This window comes from Heliconius melpomene, chromosome 5, assembly GCF_056956725.1.
Source record: "Heliconius melpomene rosina isolate 202511_hmr_F chromosome 5, ASM5695672v1, whole genome shotgun sequence".
NCBI classification, from domain to species: Eukaryota; Metazoa; Arthropoda; class Insecta; order Lepidoptera; family Nymphalidae; genus Heliconius; species Heliconius melpomene.
The window spans coordinates 8,934,178-8,959,971 of NC_140393.1; the positions used below are offsets into that span (position 1 = coordinate 8,934,178).

General features: G+C 32.8%; 1 protein-coding gene across 2 annotated transcripts in view; it reads left to right on the plus strand.

Moving 5' to 3' along the window:
- The first annotated feature begins 5 nt into the window (after positions 1-5).
- Positions 6-25,794, plus strand: part of LOC146539241 (phosphatidylinositol 3,4,5-trisphosphate 3-phosphatase and dual-specificity protein phosphatase PTEN-like) — a 48,821-nt gene continuing 23,032 nt past the window's right edge. Inside the window, exon 1 of one of the 2 annotated variants that reach the window (XM_085186104.1) lies at positions 6-879. In XM_085186104.1, coding sequence (XP_085042230.1) covers positions 660-879 — 220 coding nt within the window. In that variant the 5' untranslated portion in view covers positions 6-659. The remainder of the gene's footprint in view (positions 880-25,794) is intronic. The other variant, XM_085186105.1, reaches the window with a different exon arrangement.

Genomic DNA, 25,794 nt, shown 5'->3' on the forward strand with positions numbered 1-25,794 from the left:
CAGATACAAGTCACGCCATCTATGTATCATGAATGTTGTATATAAAATATTACATTCTAGACATAGCAGTTGAATTCCCAGGCATCTAAAATACATTTTCAGTTTTTTTCAATGCCTAAGAATCGTTGTTTCAAAGTTGGTGTGAAAATCAAGTATCTTTAATTTCCAAATAAAGTAAATAAATTTTAGAGCGTCAAATTTGAAAAATGGCGCTCAATGACATTAACAGTGCGACACCTGGCGAGTAAAACTTCAAAGTTAAATGAACAAAGAGAGCTAGCTAGCCACTACTAGAAATTAAGGTTGTGTTTTATCTCTGTCTGATAAGTGCGCACATTCGGAGTGCGAACGGGACGGCGTCCAGAGTTTCGGCCATCAATTCATAACCATCTTTCTTTCTTGTGCAACTGTTTCTCGTCGGTCGTGTTCTAGGATCAAGTGGTCTCGCAGGATGGACGCCGTTCGCGCGAGATAAATAACGGGTTGCGTAGGTGTCGTGCGTGTTGCCGGTCGCGTGCAGTGGGTGGCGGGTGCGTGCTGCGTGGCTGGGCAGGAGGCAGGAGCGCGAGGAATGGGAGGCATGGCGGGCGCGAGCTGATCGGGCGGCACGTCCGCTCGCGCGCCGCCGGCCCCATGCGAGCGCCGGCCACGGACGGTGCATGGGGATCTGCGTGAGCTGCCGGCGCCGCGAGCGTAAGGCACCCGAGAAGCGCTGGGTGCCCGGCAAGGGCGCGGCGGCCGAGTTGCTCCCGCGGCGAATACGCCTGTCAGCCATGGCCAACTCCATATCGAACATCAAGATGACCAACCCCCTCAAGGGCATGGTCAGCAAGCGAAGGAAACGATACGTGAAGGACGGCTTCAATTTGGATTTAGCATGTATCCTTTTTTTGTGAGTGTTCTGTGATAGCTATGGTTTGTGAAATACGTTTTAACTTCGTTGCATCTGGTAAGTACTCTCCTCACAGTATTCAAGACGTAGGAAGTGTCCTAGGACTCTAATAAGCAATGGCTTCGCGAGCATTCTATAAGAAAATATCTATAACCTGCATATCTTATATTTGAACAACTATACATTTGAGGTTATAACGCGAGATTACACTCAAAATAATGATTTTGTATTGTAATTTTAAGTTATTGTAAACATTATATAAAATGACAAGATAAATAACTTTCGAATTTGCAGAATAAAAACTAAAATCCTATACTTTAGAAACTATAGGTACACAAAAAAGGAAACAGTTCAGTTTAACCAAAGTGATTGTACATATATAGATATCTAAGTATAGACAAGATATCTTGCATAGCAACAGCTCATAACCTATATCTGAAACAACATGAATTACACACTGTACACACTTAGGTGCTATCTAGTCCACCTTCATATTGTATTTTGTATATAGAACAGTAACCAGAGAGACCCTAGTGTTAAGACACTCTGTTCCTTTTGCACCTTACAATTTTTGAGAATAGGCTTGTTTTATGGCAGAACTCAACACTGCTTTTGGTCCTGTTGCTAGAGAGAGGGAATTAAAATATGTCATTTCCCTAAGTAGACATTGAATTGAAACCTATTACATTTACTACAGTTCCACTGTGCTATGACAGCTATACTTAGATGCTATCTGATTATCATAGAACCACATAGATAAGACACCTTTAGAAGTTTTAAGCCAAAAAATTACAAATCCTTGCAATACCCTTGTTTCACTGTTTCATTTTTATTTACATTTATATACACATTTTATTATTTTCTTAATTGTTGTTAAGTTAGTTGCCCTTATACTAAAAGTTTTATTTGATAAATAAATTAAACATCACTATATAATGTAAATGAAAATAGTAAAATGTTGGAGCAAATAATTAGTTTACAAATTTGTATATATATTTTTCTTATTGTGTGTTTATAATATTTCTTTAACAATTATACATTACTTTCTTGTACCCACCCTTTACTCTTAAATATACATTCATATGTCCAAACATGACATTGTCAAAGCAATACAAAAACCCACTATCAAAATTTTCTTAGCCTAACAAAAGAGGTCTGATTATAACAGTTTAATAAAGAAATAGGTATATTAAGCATCTTTGAAATCTCACAAAAATTTTTAGTTTGCCTGAGGCCAATCAATTTCAAGCCATAGATGAAAGTTATGTGTTAAAGCCACTTTCTCTCTTATACAGGCTCTTTGTTATTTATTTTCTTTAATGTATTGAGACCGCTGTGGCACAGTGATGTAGTATCTAACAGTAATCCCAACTGTAGTGGCTTCGAAGACTTGGTGGGGACTAAATAATTATTATATTCTTGCTCTGGTATTAAGGCAAATGTGATATCAAGTGATATCAAATGTGATATCATCTCTTTCTTTCTATTACCATGTTTTTTTTTAAAAACATGGTAATAGAAAGTAAAGCTGTTTCTCTCATTTTAAAAATATGAAATTTTCGCTCAGTGGTTTAAATGTTGCATAATTACAGCCAAAGTGTAATTTCTATTTGTATATAACTTTTATTTTTATTATGAACATGAATCACTTCTATAATGGCTGGTCTAGACTAGATAAAATATATTAGAAAGTTGATCTTTTATTTTTAAATTATAACAAAATTATAGTGCTTTTTGGTTTTTATTATAATTTATTTCTTTCTATTTTGCCCGAAAACTTATGTTGTTGCACAACAAGATATAAAAGTTAAGTATATTTTTAGCTTTACAATTTATCTCACATATATGTATCAAGGTAGGCAAAGACGATCTATTTTTTCAAATATAATGAGAAAACAATCCATTTGTCCTTTATAAGTGTTGAACCCACAACCATCAAGTTTACCGCCACAGGCTAACCCACTCTGCCATAATGGTTGCAGAATAAAAATGATTACAAGATTTGAACTAATACTTGTCTATTCATTGCTAAGTGCCACTTAGTTCTTACACTAAGTGCTTATTAGGTACTTGACAATTTCCAACATACAATTAGTGATAATACTGTAAGTTTTTTTTTTACTTTGTAGAAGTTTCATCTACTCAACTATATTTCAAGATGTTATATAATATAAATTTATTGTTTGTCAGTATATAGGAGAGTTGTGGGTTTGATTACCACTTGAAGTAATATCATTAGAGTATAATCATCATTTTCACTCTGGTAAAAGACAAAGCCGGTGTTGAGTTTTTGAGATCAAAACGCCTGCCTCTAAAATTGGGTGCTGAAAAAGACACTTGCCTTAGCACTAGGTTCCCTCAGCCTGCCCTGCTATGTGATACTGTGTGAAGCTAAAAAATATATAAAATGAACATAAAATATAATAAAACACATTCCAAAGTAAATAAAATAAATTGACAGTGTATATAAAAATTATGATTAAAATATTATCTTTTAAATGGATGTCATTAAATCTTTCAATTTACTTGTATTTAATGATAAACCAGATAAATGAGTTGATACATTAAATAATAATTTTACATCACACTAATTGCTATGTAACTAAGTTAGTTTTTTTTATGAACTATTGTGTATTATATGTACTTATGCATAATATGCTATTTTATTATAAAAAAAGTAAAGGCTTATTGTATGACTGCATTTGCATATAATGCATAAAGTGATAGTATCGGTCCTTACTTCATTACAGGATTTTTTCTATATACTGACCTAATGGTGTGCCATAGTGGCACAGTATCTGGGCTGTACATATGACGATTGTTGTTTTGATTCCCACTTGTGGGAGAAATTAATTTCATTTCCTCTCACTGATGGATTAAGTGAAATTTTGGCAATAAATTGTCTTAAAATTAAATTTCTATACTATACTTTATTTTAATTACTACACAAACAAAGTTGTATCAAGTAATAATTTATAAGTTCTACTTATTAATATTAAATACTTATCTATCAATATCAAGTGTCATTATTATCTAAAGGTCTTCTGGTCCTTTTGAGGCCATTACTATTACAATGGTTTACCTTGTATGCAAATCAAATTAAATTATATTTTAACTTAAATTCCTTTAAAGTAGGTTAAAACTAATATTATAGTATATATTAAACTACCTAATATTATAGTTGCATTTTCAATAATATTTTACTTTTCATTATTATGTATATGTATTTTTACACATTTTCTAGGGGCACAGGGAAATCCAGTGACACATTTTTACTTGTTGCTTATTTAGAACTTTCTTTTTATATGAACTATGTTCAAAAGACTACACATGCTCTATTAATAAAAATCCTAATTTCTCAGATTTCTTAAATTTTGAAATAGTTAATTACACTTATGACAATAAAAATTAAGAGTTTCATAGATACTACAAAATACAAATAATAAGATGTTTTAATTTTTAAACAAAAAATAAAAGTTTGAATGTTATTCTGCTAGTTACTGACAAAAGAATTGTGAGAATGCAAAACTAAAACTTAAGGTTTAACTTACAAATTTATAAATCGTTTTTTATTTTATTTTTAGAATCGGAATTGAACCCCTTATTGATCCCCTTATATAAGCACATATAGGATTTTTGTATGCATATTATATATGTATAGGTACTTGGCCATATAAATAGACAGACATCAGTTTTTATCAATATTGTGCTATAAAAAAAAATTATGAATGCGAATTTTTGATATCGTTTTCCGTTACATTCGATATCTAGGTTTCAGGACTAGATATATTTTATGCACTGTTCTTTTATCGGCCTGCATAGGTCATTGACCCGATTGTGCCAGCAAAATTTATGATTTAATGCGATATACCATTATCATTACGGTTTTTGTAACTATTTTATATTGAAACTAGCTTAGGCTTGCGGTTTTGCCCGCACAGGACCGATAACTAATCTAAGGCCGATTTAACTCTGACCGAGTGTATAGAGACGACAAAAAAATAAACTCGAACTACTGGTTCGTGAGATTAGTGCGTTCCACCACACTCGTCAGCTTTATAATATTAGTAGGTATAGATGACACCCTAATGACACAATTCGTACGTAAGTGAATATTAAAATCTGAAGATGTAACTATATATTTGCATTTTTTTATAGAACTTAACACTCGAAACCTTGGCCCATAAAATCCAGTTATTTAATTTTCTGAATTTACTACATATTTTAACCATTAAATGATTCATATAAAAAATATAATATTCCACATAGTCTTTCTAGGAATGTCTTTATTACAATAATAATATCTGTTCAGCATTTAAAGTGTATAAATTAAAAATTATAATTTCTACGTTATTTATGGCTTTATGTCGTAATACGAATGATAATGGCTATGGCATATTAGCTAGTGACTCGTGTAAGAGCGTGACTTACTTAACTTACTTAATATGTAACTTTTGCAGTTACTTGAAACAAAAAAACTCTTTATACCTATTTTGAAGTTAATGATTTAATTTCTGCTTTAATTTTTTGAACCGAAGTAAATTTTTTTAGCAATAAATTTAATTTAAAATTAAATGTAATTTAGTTTTAAAAAAATCACTATCTGGACATTCCTTTTAACAATTCTTTTCGTGTATTTTTTAAATGTTTAAGATTTTTTTCTAAGAGTTATAGTATGGGCACATGTCTGCAAGGGTGAATGTGGACCACCCGACACCCCGTCTTCCTACGCATCCTCTAGGATCCACTAAAAGTCTACTTCGTTTGTTATACTTGCGCGTGGCTAAGATTTAAATGACTAAATATTCTGTACCAAGACAACCACCAAAGCTATGAGCTTCTTTTGTGTTCGTGAGACTAAGACCAACTTTTGCGTGTTACGTTTGTATATTAATTAACATTTGACCGCGAATGGGAAGTCGTATGTAAAAGCTAGTCATACTAATATTATAATTGTGAAATTTCGTAAGGATGAATGGATGTTTGTTCCACTTTCAAGCAAAAACTACTGAATAGTCTTAGATGAAGTTTAACATTTATATAGCTTAAACATCAGAATAACATAAAGCTACAATTTATGTAAAGACTTTGTATAATAAGTTTAAGCGGGCGAAGTCTTTAACAAAGCTTTAACAAAGGCGAAGCTTTTAACAAATTGCAATATAAATGGCTACTATTTTGTTTTAACATACAACTATGTCAACATTCAACATAAGATGTAAGGCAACAAAAGAATATTTTATTGGTCTCCTTCGCTTAATAGATTACGACACCGGTCGTGACACCCGAACGACCTTATACGGATTATTTGTGTACGCAATTATTACTATTTAACAGGTTATTTTTAGAGATCCCTTTTGACGATGTTAAATCTAATGACGTTAGTTGGTTTTAGTGACGAAAGAGGAACATTATATTGTTATTCATAGATAAAATTTAAAAATCTGAATTTTATTTCGTTATATGTATTATTTTTCCTCATATCATCTGACGCAGGCGTGTTACGTTTTGTAATAATAATATTATTTGTCGGTCCGTATAAAAGGAATAGTTGCGTTAGTGGTTTGGTTGATTTGAAGTTTGGATCGCAAGTTTAATTCTTGAACCAATAATATTATTTTAGTTGTTTAAAAACCCCATTGAAAGCCCCAGACACAAGAAGTTCTGCAAAGTAAACAACGGTCAAACAGGTGATAATCTTCAAACAGCTGAATATATTATTTTCTTGAATCATGGTTAATAACTAACTAAAGTTAATAACTCAGGATTTAAGACACCTTTCAAATAAAATAGTAAATCAGAATTGTTTAATCCGTTTGGAAACTATGATGCCACAGATAGATACACATAGTCGTCAAACTTTTTTTTTCTTGAGGATTCATAAAATATAAATCGTGAAAGTATATATTTAATATTTTTGTAGTAACCAATATTGCAAAACACTAAATAAACTTGATATTAGTTTATATATTTGTACAGAACCAACCCACTACTAAACAGTTCACGCGATCGCGTCCATCTCGAAACTTGCTAAATCAATTCTGAACGGCTCTTTATCTTTATCCCTTTTATGTATATTTTACTTTATATGTAACATCTGAGTTTATCTATTTTTACTAAAGTGACATATAAAATCCAGTTATAAGGCATATTGTTTGGAATATATATTATAGTGTCATGTCTTCGTTCATAAAAATATATAATTTTAGAAGTTGTTTCTCTTAAAACTGTTAATATATACATTTTTTATCGTTTTATGCCATCTTTCATATATAATGTTGGGTAAAAAGAGTGATAAACAAGAAGAGAAGAGCATTAAACCCTCCATCTCAACTACTTATTAAGTTAAATAATTTTTAAATCATATTCTTTCTTATTATTAAGTGTCACGCGATGATAACTATAAAGGACACTATTAACCCGACTGTGGCGACGCCTAAAATGAGGATTTTATTTCTAGCACGTATGTATTTGTATATGTATGTATGTCAGTTTCTTTGTTCCCTTTTAATTGTTAAACCAGTAAACCGATTTCAATAAATGACATGTCGTTGGATTCGTCTTGATGGCGTGAGTATTACTGGATATATAAATTTTATGTATGGAGTCAGGATTGGTTTTTTTTTATTAATCACTTGTAATCAATTGTCCTAGCAGCTTAAAAATTGAATTTGTCCGTTCAATGTCTATGGCTAGTGTTTAGCACAGATTTTTGGCAAGCGCATTGTTTAAACCTGCGGTTGAGGACAAGTATACTATGGTCGTATAATCGCGTACCAAATTTTAATCATACATTATTGATTTATTTGGTGCGTGCAATATTTAGGTCGTTGCCATTTTAGTTATGTAAACTTTGCGCTCGACTCTTGCGCAAGTGTCGTTTTCTTTATTGTGGATTGGCAATGGATTTTTGTTGTTTTTATTTATTTTTTTACCTTCGCGCTATATATATTCTTTTATGGGTAGGATAGGCAAGGAATTGTGTAGAAATAGAATAGATATTCAATTCTTCACGTTTTTTTTAAATTAATTTATTAATTTAGAATATTGAAATGTGTGTGTTTGTGCTTTCTCCTCCTTTGCGTATCGAATTGCGGAACTCAACGCCGCGTCTCGTCTTGTTACCATTGCGAGGAAATAAAAATGATTTAAATATAATCAATAAATCCCCATCGCGTGTCAGTGAAATACTGTCTGTCACATTATAAGACAGCGGTCTTAAAAGTCAATATTTTGAAGCAAAAATTACTATATAAATCTTAATAATTATCTTCTTATATATTTTCCATAACGATTCATTTAAATTGAATATTAATTACTATAACTATAATAATATCCAACACTAAGGCACTACAACCCATGTTTAAAGTAGAAACTCCGGCCTACTTTCATAGCTAAAAATGTGAACGTGCTATTAGCGGCCATTAGTAGAAAATCGGTTTATGAAAATTTGCAAGCGTTATTATTCGATTTAATGGTTTAATTAATGACTTTATCTTATGACTAGAAAATATTACTTCGTTACTTTGGCAATTTTGTTCCAGAATGAAGAGAGAGAAAAGAGAGATTTAGTGTCGTTCCATATAATTATTAGGGTGTATTATAAATGAATTGTTTATATAAACTAGGTATTTATAATTATCGATATTCGGATCGATAGCTAATAAAATTTTGTCACCAATCACTACTACTACCTCTACTTTTATCTACATTAATTATTAGCATTTCAAGCTTAAAAATAATTTGAACTACCTTGAAGTATGTATTGGTTTAGTTCAAATTAACTGATATCAAATTTACTATCGTATTATTTTTAAATTAATAGAAGTTTTTATTTTTATGTTACATATATGTATAAATTGCTAAATGAAGGTTTTTTTTATAGCCCACTTTATTCCTTCCTTATTAGGTACACTTTGAGTATGACGTTCGTAATGTCTTTTTATTCTAGTAGTTTAAAAAATTGGAAATATTTTTAACTAACGATCTAAACGCGGCTTCGCCCGCTTAAACTTATTGTTATAGCTAAATTATATAAAACCGTTACATAAATTGAGTCCTATATATGTGTTATTCTGATGTATATTAAGTTATATTACAGTCAAGTTATATGAACATTTTAGCATGCAATAAATATCCATTCTCACAAACATTAACGTTTAAAATATTATCAGATGAAATACTATTTATTATTTTAATTTTGCGTCGTTGAGTTCCGCCACTCAACACGAAGCTGAAAAAAATGTGCTGTGGATTAGCAGTGATTAGTGATTTATATTATCATTTTATTTGATATCTTTAAATAGACGAAAGTAAAACAGCTATGTACCTATATATTACTAAAAAAATTTTTTTTCTTATATCTCCTTAGTAGAGACGTAATATTTATGTATTAATTACAAACGCTTAGTTACTGCACGTTTGTTTTTGTGGTAATTTGTAGTTGATATTGAGAAATATAGCGCATGTTTCATGAGATGCATAAGAAACGAGCTGGACGACCGATTACACGCCTAACATGGAGGGCACGTTGTATAAGCGTAGCGTCCATTGATAGGTTAAAGATTTTTTAAAAAAAAATTACTGTCAAAACGGACAGAGTGTTAGTGACAAGTCACTATGTTACTCAATTTTTGCTTATTTAGATATGATATTGGCACGCTCGGAACGCCAGATTTAAAGAACCAAACCAAATCAAACCTAGATATGATATCGTTTGGTATTAAATCATATAAAGGTAACGATAGTATTTTAAATATCAAACATTTACTTGTGTGGGAATGGAACCTATAATTAATAATAATTAAGTAATATTTTGTTTTGTATTAACTGTATGACTTTTTGTTTTTCTTGCGTCACTCTGCTTTTCCTTTTTCCGTCCATGCAAAGACGTGCGTGTTGGATAGCGGAACCCAATGACGTAATATATGTAATCCAGTCTGGGAAATATTTCCCTGAATAAAATCTGAAATGACGTCGTCGTCGCGGACGTTTAACGTCATTTATTTAGTTGTTAAATAATAAACAATTAAATGTTATCCCATCTATATTATAAATGTGAAAGTTTGTGTGGACTGATGTTTGTTCCACTTTTACACAAAAGTACTGAACGGATTTAGATGAAACTTTGCAGTAATATAGCTTACACATCAGAATAGGCTTACAATGTATGTTAAATTTGTATAATTTGGTTATTTTATCACAATGAGTTTAAGCGAGCGAACCCGCGTGGGTGCCGCTAGTATTTTGTATAAAGCAATGACTGTTTGACTTATATTTATGATGTATATTAAGATTATTAAAAACAAAAAAAAACTTGTAACAAATTATGATTATTTTAATATAATTATTTGTTAATGTTTTATCGCTCCGCCTTAACTGATAAACATACGTCGAACAAGATATTATACAGCAGTTAGAAACCTCTGGCACCTTGGCAGAGGTCGGAACGGAGCCGTGAGTGGCATAATTTATATCTTGACTGGTTTAACTTAAAATTAAGGTTATGCCGATTTGCTACTTGGGTTGGAACATCTATTTTATATATAGCTGAGCATCTATTTGACTATCGTTTAAAGATTAGTGCTTCAATCGAGGCGCAAGGGCTCAAGCACTCGAAGGAGGGAGGGTTACTCCCAGGCCGTGCTATGTGCGGGATACAACGTGAAAGTCAAAAAAAGTTTAAAGACAAGAACAGTTCAGTAGAACGGTATTGAGATACAATCAACTCGCGTGCCTAAATCTCATAAATTAGTAGATTTGTATTTAAAATAAGCTTATATAAGAGGTCAATTTAAATAAATTTCCAATTAAAAACCTAGACGATAGAAGAAACGTTAAATAGTCTTTCAAGTGCCTAGTAAACCTTTTCTAAATGAGATATTTCTTAAAGAAGACGTCAAATACACAATTAGACACTACTTTGAAATGAATCCATATCATTCAGATATTTAAATTGACCACTATGCCATACGGTGTAGACATAAATTGTATACTTATCTTTTTATATGTAACTATAATCTATTTTAATATTATAAAGCTGAAGAGATTATTTGCTTCATCACTTTAATCTAAGGAACTATTGATTTAAATTGTTTTTTTTTTATTGTTTTCTAGTCCATTTATCGAGAAAGCTATGTTATTTTAACCAACTATGCCCGTGGCCAGTGGCATCTCGGATACATATCTCTTAGTTATTACTTATTACCATTCCACTAAGAGGTCGAAGGCGCGAATAAAAACCATTATATATTTAACATTAGTCATACATTTATATGACTGTGTTATATGTGAATAACCAATATGTTATATTGTATGTAATAGAGGTATATGTACAATATATTCCTTCGTGGCGCAGGGGCAAGGGTGTGACAGTAACGTGATGGTTGTGGTGTCGATCCCCACTGAAGCGAAAGAATTATTGTTTATAAATTTATTTTTATTTCTTTGCTCTTACACCAAAAGCCTCTCAACACGCAATGCCACGAAGAATTCGGTGGAAAGTTTTCCTATTCTGTTAATAAAAAAAATAAAGGTGATAAACATATTATCATTACATTTTTAACTTTTAACCAAGCGTTCTAGTTACGTGTACGTATTTAATTCTCAGTATTTTTGAAGGCTAATTGTATGTTAAAGTTTTTGTATAATTGTGCAGACAGTAATTCGAAGTGTGGCCGCGGCTCGCTCTGAAACTCTATAAATAGATAACTTAATGATTGTATTCTATACTACCTTATTATATTCTGTCGTTACTTGTGTATTTTTTTATCCTATATCTTATAAAACAAAGTCGCTTTTTGTGTCTGTCTGAACTTTCTAACTCTTCTTCTTCTAAACCACCCAACGGATTTGAATGCGGTTTTCACCATTAGGTCGAGTATTTCTCAGGGAAGGTTTATATTTAGTTTATTATTTGTATATTCTTATGTAAATTAACATAAATACGATAAATGTGTATAAAGTCCTACCCGCTGAGACACTTTGGCGCATGCGCTGCTTTAATGGTAAATACTATATGAAAAAAATGTACTGGAGTATTGTTCCTCTTAATAAGGTCTACAAAAAAGTCCGCGATGGCATATTCGTATCTTTTAAGAATAACGTGTAGTGATCGTATTTCTGTCTAAAAATAATAATTTCAATATATTTTTTATGAGGGATATTTTTCCATAATGGTATTAATCCTTATCCTTTAAAATACTTTATTAAATTTCTACGTTAAACGAAGATAAAATTTGCTTTTTAAACTATTTCGAAATTGCGAATAGTTTTAGAGAAAAACGCATTTAATTATTGACACATCACGCCGTTCACACATCAACTGTATCGAGTCAAGTTTCACTTATCCCTTACTCTCAGCATATAAATAAGTATATTAGTTACGTTGGCCATTTAATGTAGATCAAAACTGTCTTTTCTGTTTTTCATTTTAATAAGTACTTTAGAAGTTGTTAAAATATCAAAAAATCCTTGCTGCGAAACGCGCCTCGCGACGTTATGCTTACAAGCGAGTCCGCCGCGCCCGCCTGCCTTACACGCATCGGTGGTTCAGTGGTAGAATGCTCGCCTGCACCCGGGCGGCCCGGGTTTGATTATATAATTTTCCTCACAGGCAGCCACGTAGTGCTTGCTTTTCATCAGGGACAGAATACCCTCTTCAGCATTAACCACAAGCTCGAAAAAAAAACCCCGCCTGCCTTAACAGCAACGAAGATTTAGATGTTTAGATTAGGGTTTAATTCATTTTCATATTATCTTAAGTGCTTTGCAAACATACATTATATGAATAATCCAGTAGTAAAAGCGGGCGAAGCCGCAAGAGGGTCGCTAGTTAATAATATAGGCCAATCGTGGTGTAGGTGAACTAGCGTGTGAATGTAAACGCGATTGTTTGCTGGAGGATGATGAGAGCTAGATTCAGTTTCCATTCGAGGAAATTAAATATTTTTATTTTTTTTGCTGTGGTGTCAAGGCAAAACACAGTGTCAATTTCTGCCACTCAATACGCTACGCCAGAAGTCGATGGAAAGTAGGCAACGGAGTGTCTTACCACTAGGTTCCCTCTGCCTACCCTGATGTGTGCAATTTGCAGCGTGAAGCTATAGTAATAAATAATAATAAAAAATAGCTATATTTATTTATTTATTTATCTAAAGTGTTCTGATATTTCTTGATTTGCATTTTAATATAGAATACGTGACGTGGAAATACTATTCGTTTTGTATAAAAGGGAAATAATACAGTTCAATAATAACTTTAACGATATTAAAATTTTGACTTTAACGATTTAATTGTTGTTATAATAATTGCATAGTAATAAAAATAAGTTTAATGTACACATATATTAATAAATTAAAAAGTTAAAATCATTTATTGGCTGTAAAATTATAATTCTATATGCACAGAGTACACCACGAACAGAGAATTAAAAAAAATACTAAACGAATTACCACATCTCTGTAAGTGTATTACACTGTGTAAAGCTCCGGTCACGCTCCGTACCAAGGTCGGTCTTCAATACGCGCACTAAATGAACCAGTATGTTTTTTTTTATCGTCGAAAAGCATATTTTTATATTTTAATAGGTATATATAGCTTTTGCTCGTGGTCATGGTTGTGACTATGACCATGAGAATAACCATGGTTGTCTATTATATTTTAATTTATACTTTATTTTTCTTCTCTATGGTCATATGGTTTTTTTTATTGCTTAAAGAAAATGTAGAGTATACATTTTTTATAGAACTAGCTTTAGGCTTCGCCCACGTGGCGCAATAGACCATCAATACTAATAGAATTTTTGAAATCGAAGGAGTAGTTCCTGAGATTAGCACGTTGTGTAAAATAAAATTTAGCTTTATATTATTAGTATTGAAATAAACATTTTAATATTATGTATATTTAATCTTATTCATATCTTATAAATATATTTTCTAGTGCGTATATATGACATTGTTTTTTATTTTATAATCTAGAAGATTCAGATCAGAGATAACAAAGAGACGTTCCGTATTGATGAAAAATGAAAAGATTGGAATTGAACCTACAAATGCCGCGTTATCAGTAAACGTTGTATTGTAGTTATTGCACTATGCTGGCTTCAACTATATTATTATAAACACATTTACATACAATATAATTTTATTACGAAGACGTAGTTAATGCTCTTAGTAAGTTCACTTTCTACACATATATTGCGGATTAGGCTCAAGTAAATCGATATATCGTGATACGATTATAGTCAAGAATGAGTTGTTTGAATTTTTTATGTGCATCAATTTTGCATTGTTGGTGCCATCATAACGTTAAGTTCTTACTGTATTTTAAATTTGAAGTATTTTTTGTTTATTTTTTTTGCCGTTTTGTTATTTATTTTTTTGCTTCACGCTGTATCCCGCTCATAATGAGATAGGCAGAAACTGGGAACCTAGTAGAACACTCTGTTTCCATTAAGACATTGCTGTTACCCACTTTTCGACGAATTCTGGTGACTTTGCTTGTTGAGTGGCGGAATTCAACGCTGCGCTTTCCCTCGTTACCATAGAAATGGAAATATTAAATATTTTATTTCTTCGCATGAGAATAGAATCCACAACCTGTCGCATTTACAGTCACACGGCGACAACAGGCTTCAAATTGGGACCTCTGGTTTTTATTTAGTAAATAAATTTGTTTTTATTTGTAATCATGATTTTTGACTTAATGTGAAAATTAATACTTCATTAATTTTTCACATTAAGTATGACATAAAATCATTTAATTCCTCCATTTAAATTCGAGCTATTATCATTTTCACACATGTTATTAAAAATATCTCTCTCTATACAAACAAAAATGTTATATATAGCTATACAAAATTATTTCTAAATTCCAACAATTGCATACAAAACGTAAGCTCACCGTATTTACACAGGTGTCAATTTTGCAGCCAAATATTTGACAGATGCTTGGCAAGCCGCGCTCGTGCAGCCTCGTAATTCTAACTTGTTGCCAGTGTTGACAGTTTGTAAATCCCCTGAAATTGGGTGATTTTTTTTAGTTTCATTTTATAAATTACTTGGTCAATATTATAAAACGTAATTGTATATTTAACAATTTTTAAATATAATTTAATTAGAATTATAATAAATTAACATAAAATATTAAATAGTTGCTAGGTTTGAGTGTTTTTTTTTATGATTGAGGATAATATTCCAGCATCTGGCAACACCGGCCATCGGCACGGGCATCGCACTCCGCTATAAAGCTACACTTAACGATCTCAAGGTCGTCGATTCAATAGTGAAATTAAACGCGGCTAGCAACAATGAGTGATTTACATAACTGGGCTGCGCTCGCTCTTGTAATTAAGTTTTATAGTCAATTCACGAAATTACATCGTAATGCTTCTATTAAAATTATAGCTTGGCTCATATTTGCAACGTTTGTTTTGTTTGGTTGGTAAATAAATAATATAAATCGAGTTACGCTGTATCCCGTATATAGCAGGACAGAGACAGGGGGAATCTAGTGTCAAGACACTCCGCTGAATTTTGCCATTCGATCTCTAACTCGGGGGAATGCATTATTTTCATTTGTTGGTAGGAAGACAGCGCGGCGGCGACGTTGAGTTTTGTCACTCAACACGCTATCTCGAATTCATACAGACGAATTTTTCCATTTATTTTGGAATTATAATACTTGGCTTTCAGCCAGAGCTAATACACACCATTTTAGTGCATATTTAATGAGTGTAGTAACTGAGGGTAGTTCTATTTATAATAATATGCTTAAACATTTTTATTTTTCAAAATCCTAAATAAGCAAAGTAGCATACTTGTACTAAAAGGTTTTGACGAAATATAAAAAAGCTGTAAGATTTAACACCCATCCGAAATGTATATAGAGTTTTTGCCGTCTGATAATTTTTCAGTTCCACCGAATGAGCCGTTTATAGTTTATTTTTTTCATCACGCCCAAGATATTTCCACTACACTGAGTTTCCAAACATTTTTTGGCAAGATTACATTTTAATATTTGAACATCCGAAGTAAAATGTGTAAATAAAATTAAGACCGTTTTCGGCTGCCAAAATTTTCTGGATAAACTATGTAGGTATATCGTTGGACTGATATTATCGCCTTTTGAAAGTGAAGTGCAAAGTTTTAGTTGGTAGTAGTGCTAAGTTCAGGGGAAGTGCCCTTAAATTGCTCAACAAGTTTGGGTTACTCGTGATCTAAGTTTCTTAAATTATAGTTTTAATGGTTTAGTATATATTTGCGTACTTGAGCTGAAATGGTTTTTATATGGAGTAGTTATTTTGTTACATGCTTTTGCTTTTCTACTTGTTAAATTATTTTCATTTTAGAATCGAAATCGGATGCAAAGTAAAGATGATTAAGAAGTGCTTTAACCCTACACTAGGTCTATTCTGCACAATAGAGCTAAAGTTAAAACAGAAACGTACGTACTTAACAGGATCTAAAGTTTAAAACTAACTAACGACATTATAATATAAATTATGATGAGAAATCATAATAACAAAAAGAAATAAAAAGTAATAAAATAAAACACGCTTCCAACAAAGCAGAAAGTAACAATTTTACAACGTATCACGCAACTAAAAATTTTTGATGTCCAAGGACAAGGTCCACGAGTCACGTCGACTACATGTAATGTGGGTCAACAGGGGTGAGTCATTATGCTTCATGACTTACGGTAGCCGATGCAAGCGCATAATTTTGTAGACTACAGTACGCTTGACGAGTTGTGGCCTGAAATTTGGCTTTTGCAACTTTTGCGCACTGTTCACTTGAGAAGAAAATTAAACTAAAACTTAAGAAAAATTGTAAAATCAAATCGGTGTAGTCATCTACAGTTGAGTCCAGGGCGGCCACGACTCGTCGAGCGTACTGTACATTATGCGATATAGGTAATTGGATTTGCGTTAGGTTGTTGCACTTTTCTTTCACTTGTAGTGTTTGTTGCTTGGGTAACGGCCAGGGTTTTCTTTTTGTTTTTGTTTCTTTTTTGTCTGTGGTGAGTTCGTATTAGTTTATTGATTATTTTATTATTTTTGTAGTCTGTGCGATTTATAAAGAAATGTCACTTTGGTCTATGTAATCTAATTACCGTTGCCTACAGAATACCAGCGGAAAGTGTGGTACGGTCTTAACACTAGGTTCCCATATTCCCTCTGCGTACCCTGCTATGTGCAGTATCCAGCGTGAAGCTAAAAAATATATAAACACTTTAATATGATGTAATAAAGCTTAAATAGCCTAGGAAGGCTATGAGGCCTTGCTGAAAAAAAAGAAAAAATTGATCTAGAAGTTACTGAGATTAGCGCGTTCGACAAAACAAACAAAAAATATACCCAAGTTAGGAATGAGTTCGATATATTAAAACGTAACTTAAAACCGATATGTTAAGGAAAACATAACGTATCGATATATAATTTTAGAAAACCGTTTTTACAGAAACTTAAAACTCAACATATCTGTGATCTGAACAAAACCGTAATAACGCAAAACTTTTGAAACGTCAAACGGTTTTATATTAAAACTAACTTCCTCTCTTTCTAAGTAACTTATTCCGAACGGGCGTAAATGAGATAAGGCGAATATCTGATAAACTGATATTCGCTACCTCTCTTTCTATCCGTATATTCTTCACGGGTGTAAAAGAAATGAAGCGAATACCCGATAACTAACTAACTAACAGATTCATGTTTCGGCGGTTTTCTTACATTACATCTACAAGTTATTGTTTCGTCGTTATGAAATCGAACTTCTAAATAAATGAATAAAGTTGAAATTTGGATATGATTTTGTATTTTAATATTATTTCAATTTAGTTACTAAATATTATTTTTTTTACATTTGATTATAGTTTTTATTTATATGTAATACTAATTACATATATTTATTATGATATTATAATGTTATGATTATGATTTTGCGTTTATTGACAATTCGAAAAAAAACGATATCTGAAAACCGTTTTTGATATCGATACGAAAACCATATATCGGTTTCATAACCGTTAACGGAAAAAAACGATAACGCCCATCTCTAACCCAAGTACAAAAGAATACAGTATTTAACACAAACAATACATTAAGTGTTTCAATATTGAAATAAATGTAAAACCTCTAGTGGGTAACACAGTAAATAGACAATAAAATACAGACATAACAATTACGCAGCCGTTTGCCTGTTATTAATAACCAATTGTGTACAAATTATACAAATTTGCATTCAATTGTATATAGAGAATCCTAATGCTATTATGCAATTTTGTTATTGATAAGAATTGTATGCGGTTTTTGTGCAATTTGCAAGGGTATACTTAAGGATATATAAGTAATATCCAATATTCAATTTTCTTTTTTTTTTTTTTTTAATTGCTATGTGTGCTTTGGATGGGGATTATTTTGGCCCGGTTTTACGAAACGAATCGCCGAATTTAAACAAAATCTTTTGTGTGGGATTTGAACCCAATATTGTGTGTACACTCTCTCTGTGTTGCCATGATATTTGATTCAATTTTTTTTTATTGTAACACGTGTTTTAGTTTCGCTATTTGTTTCACCAGCACCTGCAGTAGCGTGAAATGTAAGTTCATTAAATATTTCGTTCGCGTTGACAGCTCGTGGCTCGCGTGATGCAATTATTTGTATTGGACGTACATTAACTTGGTAGATTGATTTACTTGTGTTTCTCGTTGATGAAATATTACTTTCTACGTCGAAAGTGTGCCATTTCTTAGTTGGTGTAGTGTAGTGTTTTTTTTTTATTTAGTTTGGTTTGGTTTGTGTTGTAAATATAATGGAGGGTGTTCTATATTCAAATAGTTACTAAAGTGTCAAATTTTTCAAGGTTCACGCACTTGTATTCGCATATAGCAGGGTGGAAAGAGGGAACCTAGTGTTACGACATTGCGTGCTGAGTGGCGGCACTCATCGCCGTGCTTTTGCCTTGGTAGCAGAGCGAAGAAATGAAAATATTAATAAATAATAATTTATTCCCCAAATCGAACTCACAACCGTTGCGTTAAAGTCACACGCTTGTACCCCAGCACCACAACAACCTCAACGGAATTACTTAAAAAATATTAAAACCTGCAATATAATAGGATATAATAGCATAATAGGCTTGTCTAGATTTCCCTTCAATTTGAATTACACGTAATAGCACTCTTACATTGTTGCTTGCGAAAATTTATATTGTTATTCGTATGGCGTCGACTCGAATAGCGCTTTAGACAGTTGTTAGTGAGACCTAGGATTATCTCGTGGTTTAACAAACAGGTACCGTCCAACGGAGAAATGTATACGCAATCTGAATTGCGGTGTTTGAATACGCTACTATGTTTCGTTTTATCAAGTAATTTGAGTTATGGGTTCGATTTCCATTCAATTTTGATTTTTTGTTTTATCGCTCTGGTAACCGAGCAAGAATGCGGCGTTGAGTTTCGCCATATAGCACGCAATGCCGGTTCGATTCGAAATTCGGCGGAAAGTGGGGATCGGAAATGTCATAATGGGAACGGAGAGTCTTAACACTAGGTTCCCTCTGCCTACCCTGTCGTTTGCAGGATGCGCAGTAAAGCTAAAAATACGAAACAAAAACTATACGATTTTCTTTATAAATTACTATACAACAACGGAATACAAGGTGAAATCTAGGGCAGCAGCCAGTATGGAAATTTGATGACACATTAAACAAAAAATATTATTTTAAACAATATTTTGATATATATTCATATACCGTTAATTATATTAATGTGAATATTTAAATTAGTTCTACAAAAAAAGGCAAATTAATTTAATGCTATAATTTCGTTGACAGTCATTGTCCGTTAAAATCCTTAAAATATGATCATCATTACTTAAATTCGTATGTCTATACGTGACAGGTTGTAGGTTCGATTCTCATTCGAGGAAAACGTAACGCCTCCAGAATTTGTTAGAAATTAGGGAATGGAAGATCCTGAGTTGGGAAAGGGGTCCTGACACTACGTTCCCAGGTTCCCTCCGCCTAACTTGTTAATAAAAAAAAGTTTCAAGTTAATTTAACGCTACAAGTCCGTTGACATTTATTGCCGCTTGTAATCTCTAAAATATGATTGTCATTACTTAAAATGGTTTTGAGAACAGAAAACTCGTCCCATAATAGCTCTTTAATATGCATAATGCAACTAGCCATTTGTCTGGTCCTCATGAAAGTGGGTTCTTGTTTACAGATGTTAGGCTTTATACTCACTTTTTATGTTGGTTTATATGAACTCGATTGGGAGTTACTTAATTCCATCTTGTGCTCATCATCATACACTATTTATTTCATAAGTAAGCGTAGAGAAAGGTCAAGTGTTGGATGTTGACAGTTAGCACCCAACGCTGCTCTTTGTCTCGTTATATTTCTCTTATTTTTCAGCTGTATCCCGCATACAGCTGGATAGGCAGAGTGAAGTGTTAAGACACTCCTTTCCTTATTTTCCGCCGAATTCTGGATATTAAATATTGTTTTTTTCTAATTAAACATTACTGGTGATGACCAGGGAATTCCAAAGTGAGACGTTTTTGTTTTTTATACATTGTATAAAAATCACTTCTAACTATAGTGTCGGCGAATAAATTAAAGAAGGAATATACTTTCTTAAAAGATAGTAAAATATATTAAGACCAAAGTAACGAAAATCTAGATAACTTTGTGTACAATCCTTAAATGTCTAATGAATCTAGATTTAATAGTGCGCATAAAGCCTTAATTTAGTATTCCAGTCAGACGTTACATCACACCCCCGCCATTTCGTAAGTTCATTAATTTTTTTCTATGTTAACTGCGTCTGGGGCTTAGCGAAAATTGTGAAATTAAATAACTTTCGACAAAATATATGTATGTCTACGCAGATGAATCATCTGTCAATATTAGCGATGGTTCGCAGTTTTTGTTGTTGCTTTCTCAGTGTTTTTTTTTTTAAATTTATAGTTTTTTTTTAAAGGAAGAGTATGGTGTATCCCGTCTGCATATCCTCCAAAACTCCTCCTCCATAACTGTACTCCCGTGCGGGAATTTGGGGAGAATTTCCGTGGATGGGGACGTAAAAAAAATATTACTAGTCCATGCAAAAGAAATTGTGAGCAACGACTCCCTAAGAATAAGTAATTTTTAAACATATATTTTAATGTAAAAACGAGTTTTAGTTAACTATTACTATCGTACGAAATTTATTATACCTAAAACTAATAAATTAATTATTGCAATTAATTAATTATATGTATGTGATAAATTTGAGAAATTCTTTAGTTATATCAATAATAGAATTGCCGTTATAATTGTTTAATTGTTACTTTTTCATGTCGACTTAAATGTAATATAGAATTTACGAGGCCGGTTACAGGTTAGATAGGGAACCTAGTGCTACGCCCACTCCGCCCATTATTGAAGACATTGTTTGTAGTATGAAGTGGTGGAACTCAACGTTGTGGTTTATTTGTTACCAGAGAGAGAGAGAGAGAATGTGATTCCCCCGAGTGAGAAATGAACCCACAACCGTAGCGTTTAAAGTCGCAAGTTTGTGCTGATGCTTTTAAAATACAAACTAGGTATTTTTTAAGAGAATTTACAACTACCTACTAAATAAAACGAGCCACGTCCATGTCAGATGACGAGATAAAAGTCTCTAGCATCACAATATTTTCGGGCCACTTTTTAAAAGGCAAGCGATCGTAAACTTATTTTTGAAAGTAAATTAGAGATGTGAGGTGTGTCAGGGGCCAACAAAAGGCTGGGCAAGCGGAAATTTATTGCAGCTGGTATAGACATATAGATACCTATCTATACTATCAATACAAAATATTATCAAAATTGAAGAGTTTGTTTGGTTGAATGCGCTATTCTCAGAAACTACTGGTTTGATATGAGATTTGTTTTTGTGTCGAATAATCCATACAACGAAGGAGGCTATAGGTTAGATTACGTTAATAATGCAATGCAACCTATTGTACGTGCTTGTCAGAGTTATCTCGGGCACTGGAATTGTGTCATGACTCAGGTGTCATACACAACGAATGGTTATTTCTATTTGCGCGGACAAAGCCGCAGGTTAAGCTGGTTATAATATTGTAATATTGGTTGTAATAAAACCGGAAGACTAAAGATGCGCCATATACAGTTAGAATGGCAATTTAATATCAATAATTGTATATTCATTATAATTGGTCGTAAGAAAACAAATTAGGCTATAAATGAATATATTTTTTTGTATTATTGCTCTTGTAAACTAGTTTAGTATTGAAAAGGTTTTAATTTATTTGTTTTAGTTTTGAAGCTTTAAGTATATGTTATGAAATTTTTACAAAATTTTAAACAAAATCTTCTTTTCTTTTTCAAACATCGTTTAAGTTTAAGATTAATTGGAACTTTTTGTTATCGATACTGAGAGCTTTCATATGACATTGGCAAAAAATCTTTAAACCTAGGTTCCCTCTGCCTACCCTTCTACGTACGGGATACAACGTGAAGTTGATTTTTTTTTGGTAAATACCCATAAGAGACACCTCAATTTTAAGGTTCATGCTATATCCCACATAAAGTAAGGTATATTGTTTTTGAGTGGTGGAACTCCTTCTCCAGAGCGAAGAAATTAAAATAATAATCATACCGCGACGACGGCGCCAACACATTCCACCTCATTTCTTATTAAATAAAATAACTTAATCACAAAAGCTCATTACTGTGTCGAAAACACATACATTAAATTTCAATGCGACAGACTTTTACATTTATCGAAGTTTGCGGTGTGACGCAAATAAGCCAGCCTCCGTTTGTTCATTTCCACTTGTCGTCCTTCGTGTGGTCGTTGCTATATATCTATACGGATTAAAAATAAAAAAAACAGCTTCACGCTGTATCCCGCACTCAGCAAGATAGGCAGAGGGAACCTAGTGTTAACACACTCTGTTCCCCACTATCCGCTGAATTCTTGAGGCATTGCATGATGAGTAGCGGCTCTACCTCGACACCATAACGAATAAATGAAAATATTAAATATTACCTTTCCCTCCGGGGGGATCGAAGCCTTAACCAGTCGTGTTCACAGTCACACACTTGTGCCCCTGCACAACGACTGGCCTCAATCTATCTATACGGATTGTTGTACAGTTATCAGTTATCATTCAAATATAATGCGCCAATATCCATGTATTACGTACACTTACGTCGTTTAGCTAATATCGATTCTAACGTCGATTTTTCTAAGGGTGTGTTTTAATCGATTTTGTTATATTATTCGTTCTGTTTGACTAAACAGGTGATGATGGATTATATAATTAAGCGAGATATGTCGCAACAAAAAATCATTCCTTGTATAAAGTTGATAATCAGTGGTCGTTGGATAGACAGAATGCCAAGAGTAAGCGGTTTAATATCTAATATTTTTTTCCTGTTCCACTACATTCCCAGCTTCCCTCTGCTCACCCTGATATTAGCGGGATATAACGCGAAGCTAAAAAAACGTAAACAACAAAAAATATATATCAAACTACTCATAGCCACGTCGTTTGAATCCCTAATATGGTGCCATAAATTCAGCATCAAATCTTATCAGCCCTCAAACTTTCCATAATTTTGCATTTCATCATTCAGGACGGGTGACGTAACCTGTCCGTGTCCGGTCATCGGCTTTTATGCTTTATATTAGTTAGTTTGGCACAGATGATTTCACCATTTTGTGCTCAGCCTATAGTAATGAATAAATAACAATTAGTATTTATTAGCTAAATTGACAATGGTTAGCACTGGCCGCTGTGACGCAGGTCACGGGTTTATTTTTTTCGCTAGAGGCTAATATTTGCGTTATAATTCATGTATGTTGCATATTATTTATGTCCTATGCCCTGGACTAGTTTACACGGTAGGACTAAGAGAGAGAGAAGAAAATGTGAAGGTTAAATTTATTGATTTATTTATATATATCCTAAAACTATATATATATTTTTAAATGTATATTTAACACGTAATGCTGCTCTTTTTCTTTAAATCATTAAATCGTTTATGTTACTTGGATCTCCCTGTCCAACTCTGTAAAATGCGGAAGATATTAAAATACTTAGTGTGGTTGGTGCTAATTGTTGGTATTGAAGTTTGCTCATGTACTACGCGTGGACGTCGCTAATTTTACCTGCATGATTTACACGAAATATATGATCCACCACTCGGTCCATCCAGCCCTAATAACGTCAAAATGAGGAAAATTTAGCAATTCGTCTTTCGGAAAATGGATTAACCAATAGGATGGAAACGAGGAAGTCAAACTTTATACTGAATATTCAAATTACTCATAGTTATAACAATTGCTTTAAGGTAATGCGTATTTTAAGGGATCGTGCTTCTAGCTCCTTTTCATTGCAATCCAAGAAATCAAGATTTTTTTAGTTTCACGTGTGAAGTGGCGGAACTCAACGCCGCGCTTTAAGACCTCGTCACCACAGCGAACAAATAAGATATTGAATACTTCATTTCCTCGATTGAGAAACGAACCCACAACATACACGTTTACAGTCACACACTTGTGCCCCTGCGCCACGACTGACCTCAACTAAAAATTTTCGTCCCATAAATAAAAATCAGTAAAACCTAAACAAGTTATTACACAATATTTCCATGTATTACTCTATTTTTTCTATCAGTCCATTTAATTTAATTAAATTTGCGCAAATTACGACAAGTAGGTAACAACTGAGGCCATTTGACCTGAGTGTCGAGGCAAACCGCGGCGTTGAATTCCGCCACTCAACACGCAATGCCTCCAGAATTTCTTCTTCTTAACATTAGGTTCCCTCTGCCTACTCTGCTGTGTGCGGTGCTGTGAGAGTGACGTTAAAAAAAGCTTACTACTTAAGTGTAGCTTTGAATTGAGCCATTATTGTCTCTTACCGTATAATGTTATACCGAATAAGGTAATTAACTGTATTACAAGATTTTTTATTATTGGACCAGATTATAATTATTTTATAAATCGCTCTTTCTCTTAACCAAAACCGGAATGAATCTCTTATTATTGTACCTATATTTTGTAAAAGTTTTATTATAATTTGTAAATCCATTTTGGTATTCATTTCTTTACAAGTGTGTTTTCCAAGACGAGCCAACCTTAGGTGACCGCTGTGTGGTTTCATGAATTTGTAATTATAATTTAGGTCTTTCCTCTGTGAGATTCACAAAATCAATCAATTTTAATTACTCCATTCGATATCCCTATATTAGCGGAAATGATATATTTTTTTGTTTCGCTCTTCCTTATTACTGGTTTTTTTAGTATCATGGTGGATTCTACAAATAGCAGGGTTGGCAGAGGGTATTTGGGAATAGCATACAATAGTGTTAAGACACTTCTGTTTCCCCTTTTTCCGCCGAATTCTGAAAGCATTGTAGATTGAGTGGCGTAATTCAATGCCAAAAATATAAAAAAATACATTAATTGTAATATTCACTATAGAAGCAACGAACGGGTTCCCATTAATATTTTAAATAAATTATAATCTTGCAACTAGCGTTAAATCATTATGACAATATTTAAATTTTAAATACATCCCAGCAGTGTCTCGAAAGGTCTTTTATATGCAAATACCATTTATGAACGTCGACTGCCAATAATAGGTTTTCGGTCGAAACCCGTTCGTTCCGTGTTTGGCTAATATAACTAGCTAACTGCTTTGATGTCAATCTGCGTGATAGTGCGTGATACAAGGTGCTATTCATGCGTGTATTCTAATATATGAAGTGCAGATCCTCGTGTCGTAGTGGCGTTTAACTCTGTGCATGCGACGGTTGTGGGTTTAACAGGACAAAACGTGGCGTTTGGCTCTTTACAGCCAAAAAGTTTTTTGAGTTTTGTTGTTTTTCACATATTTTTCA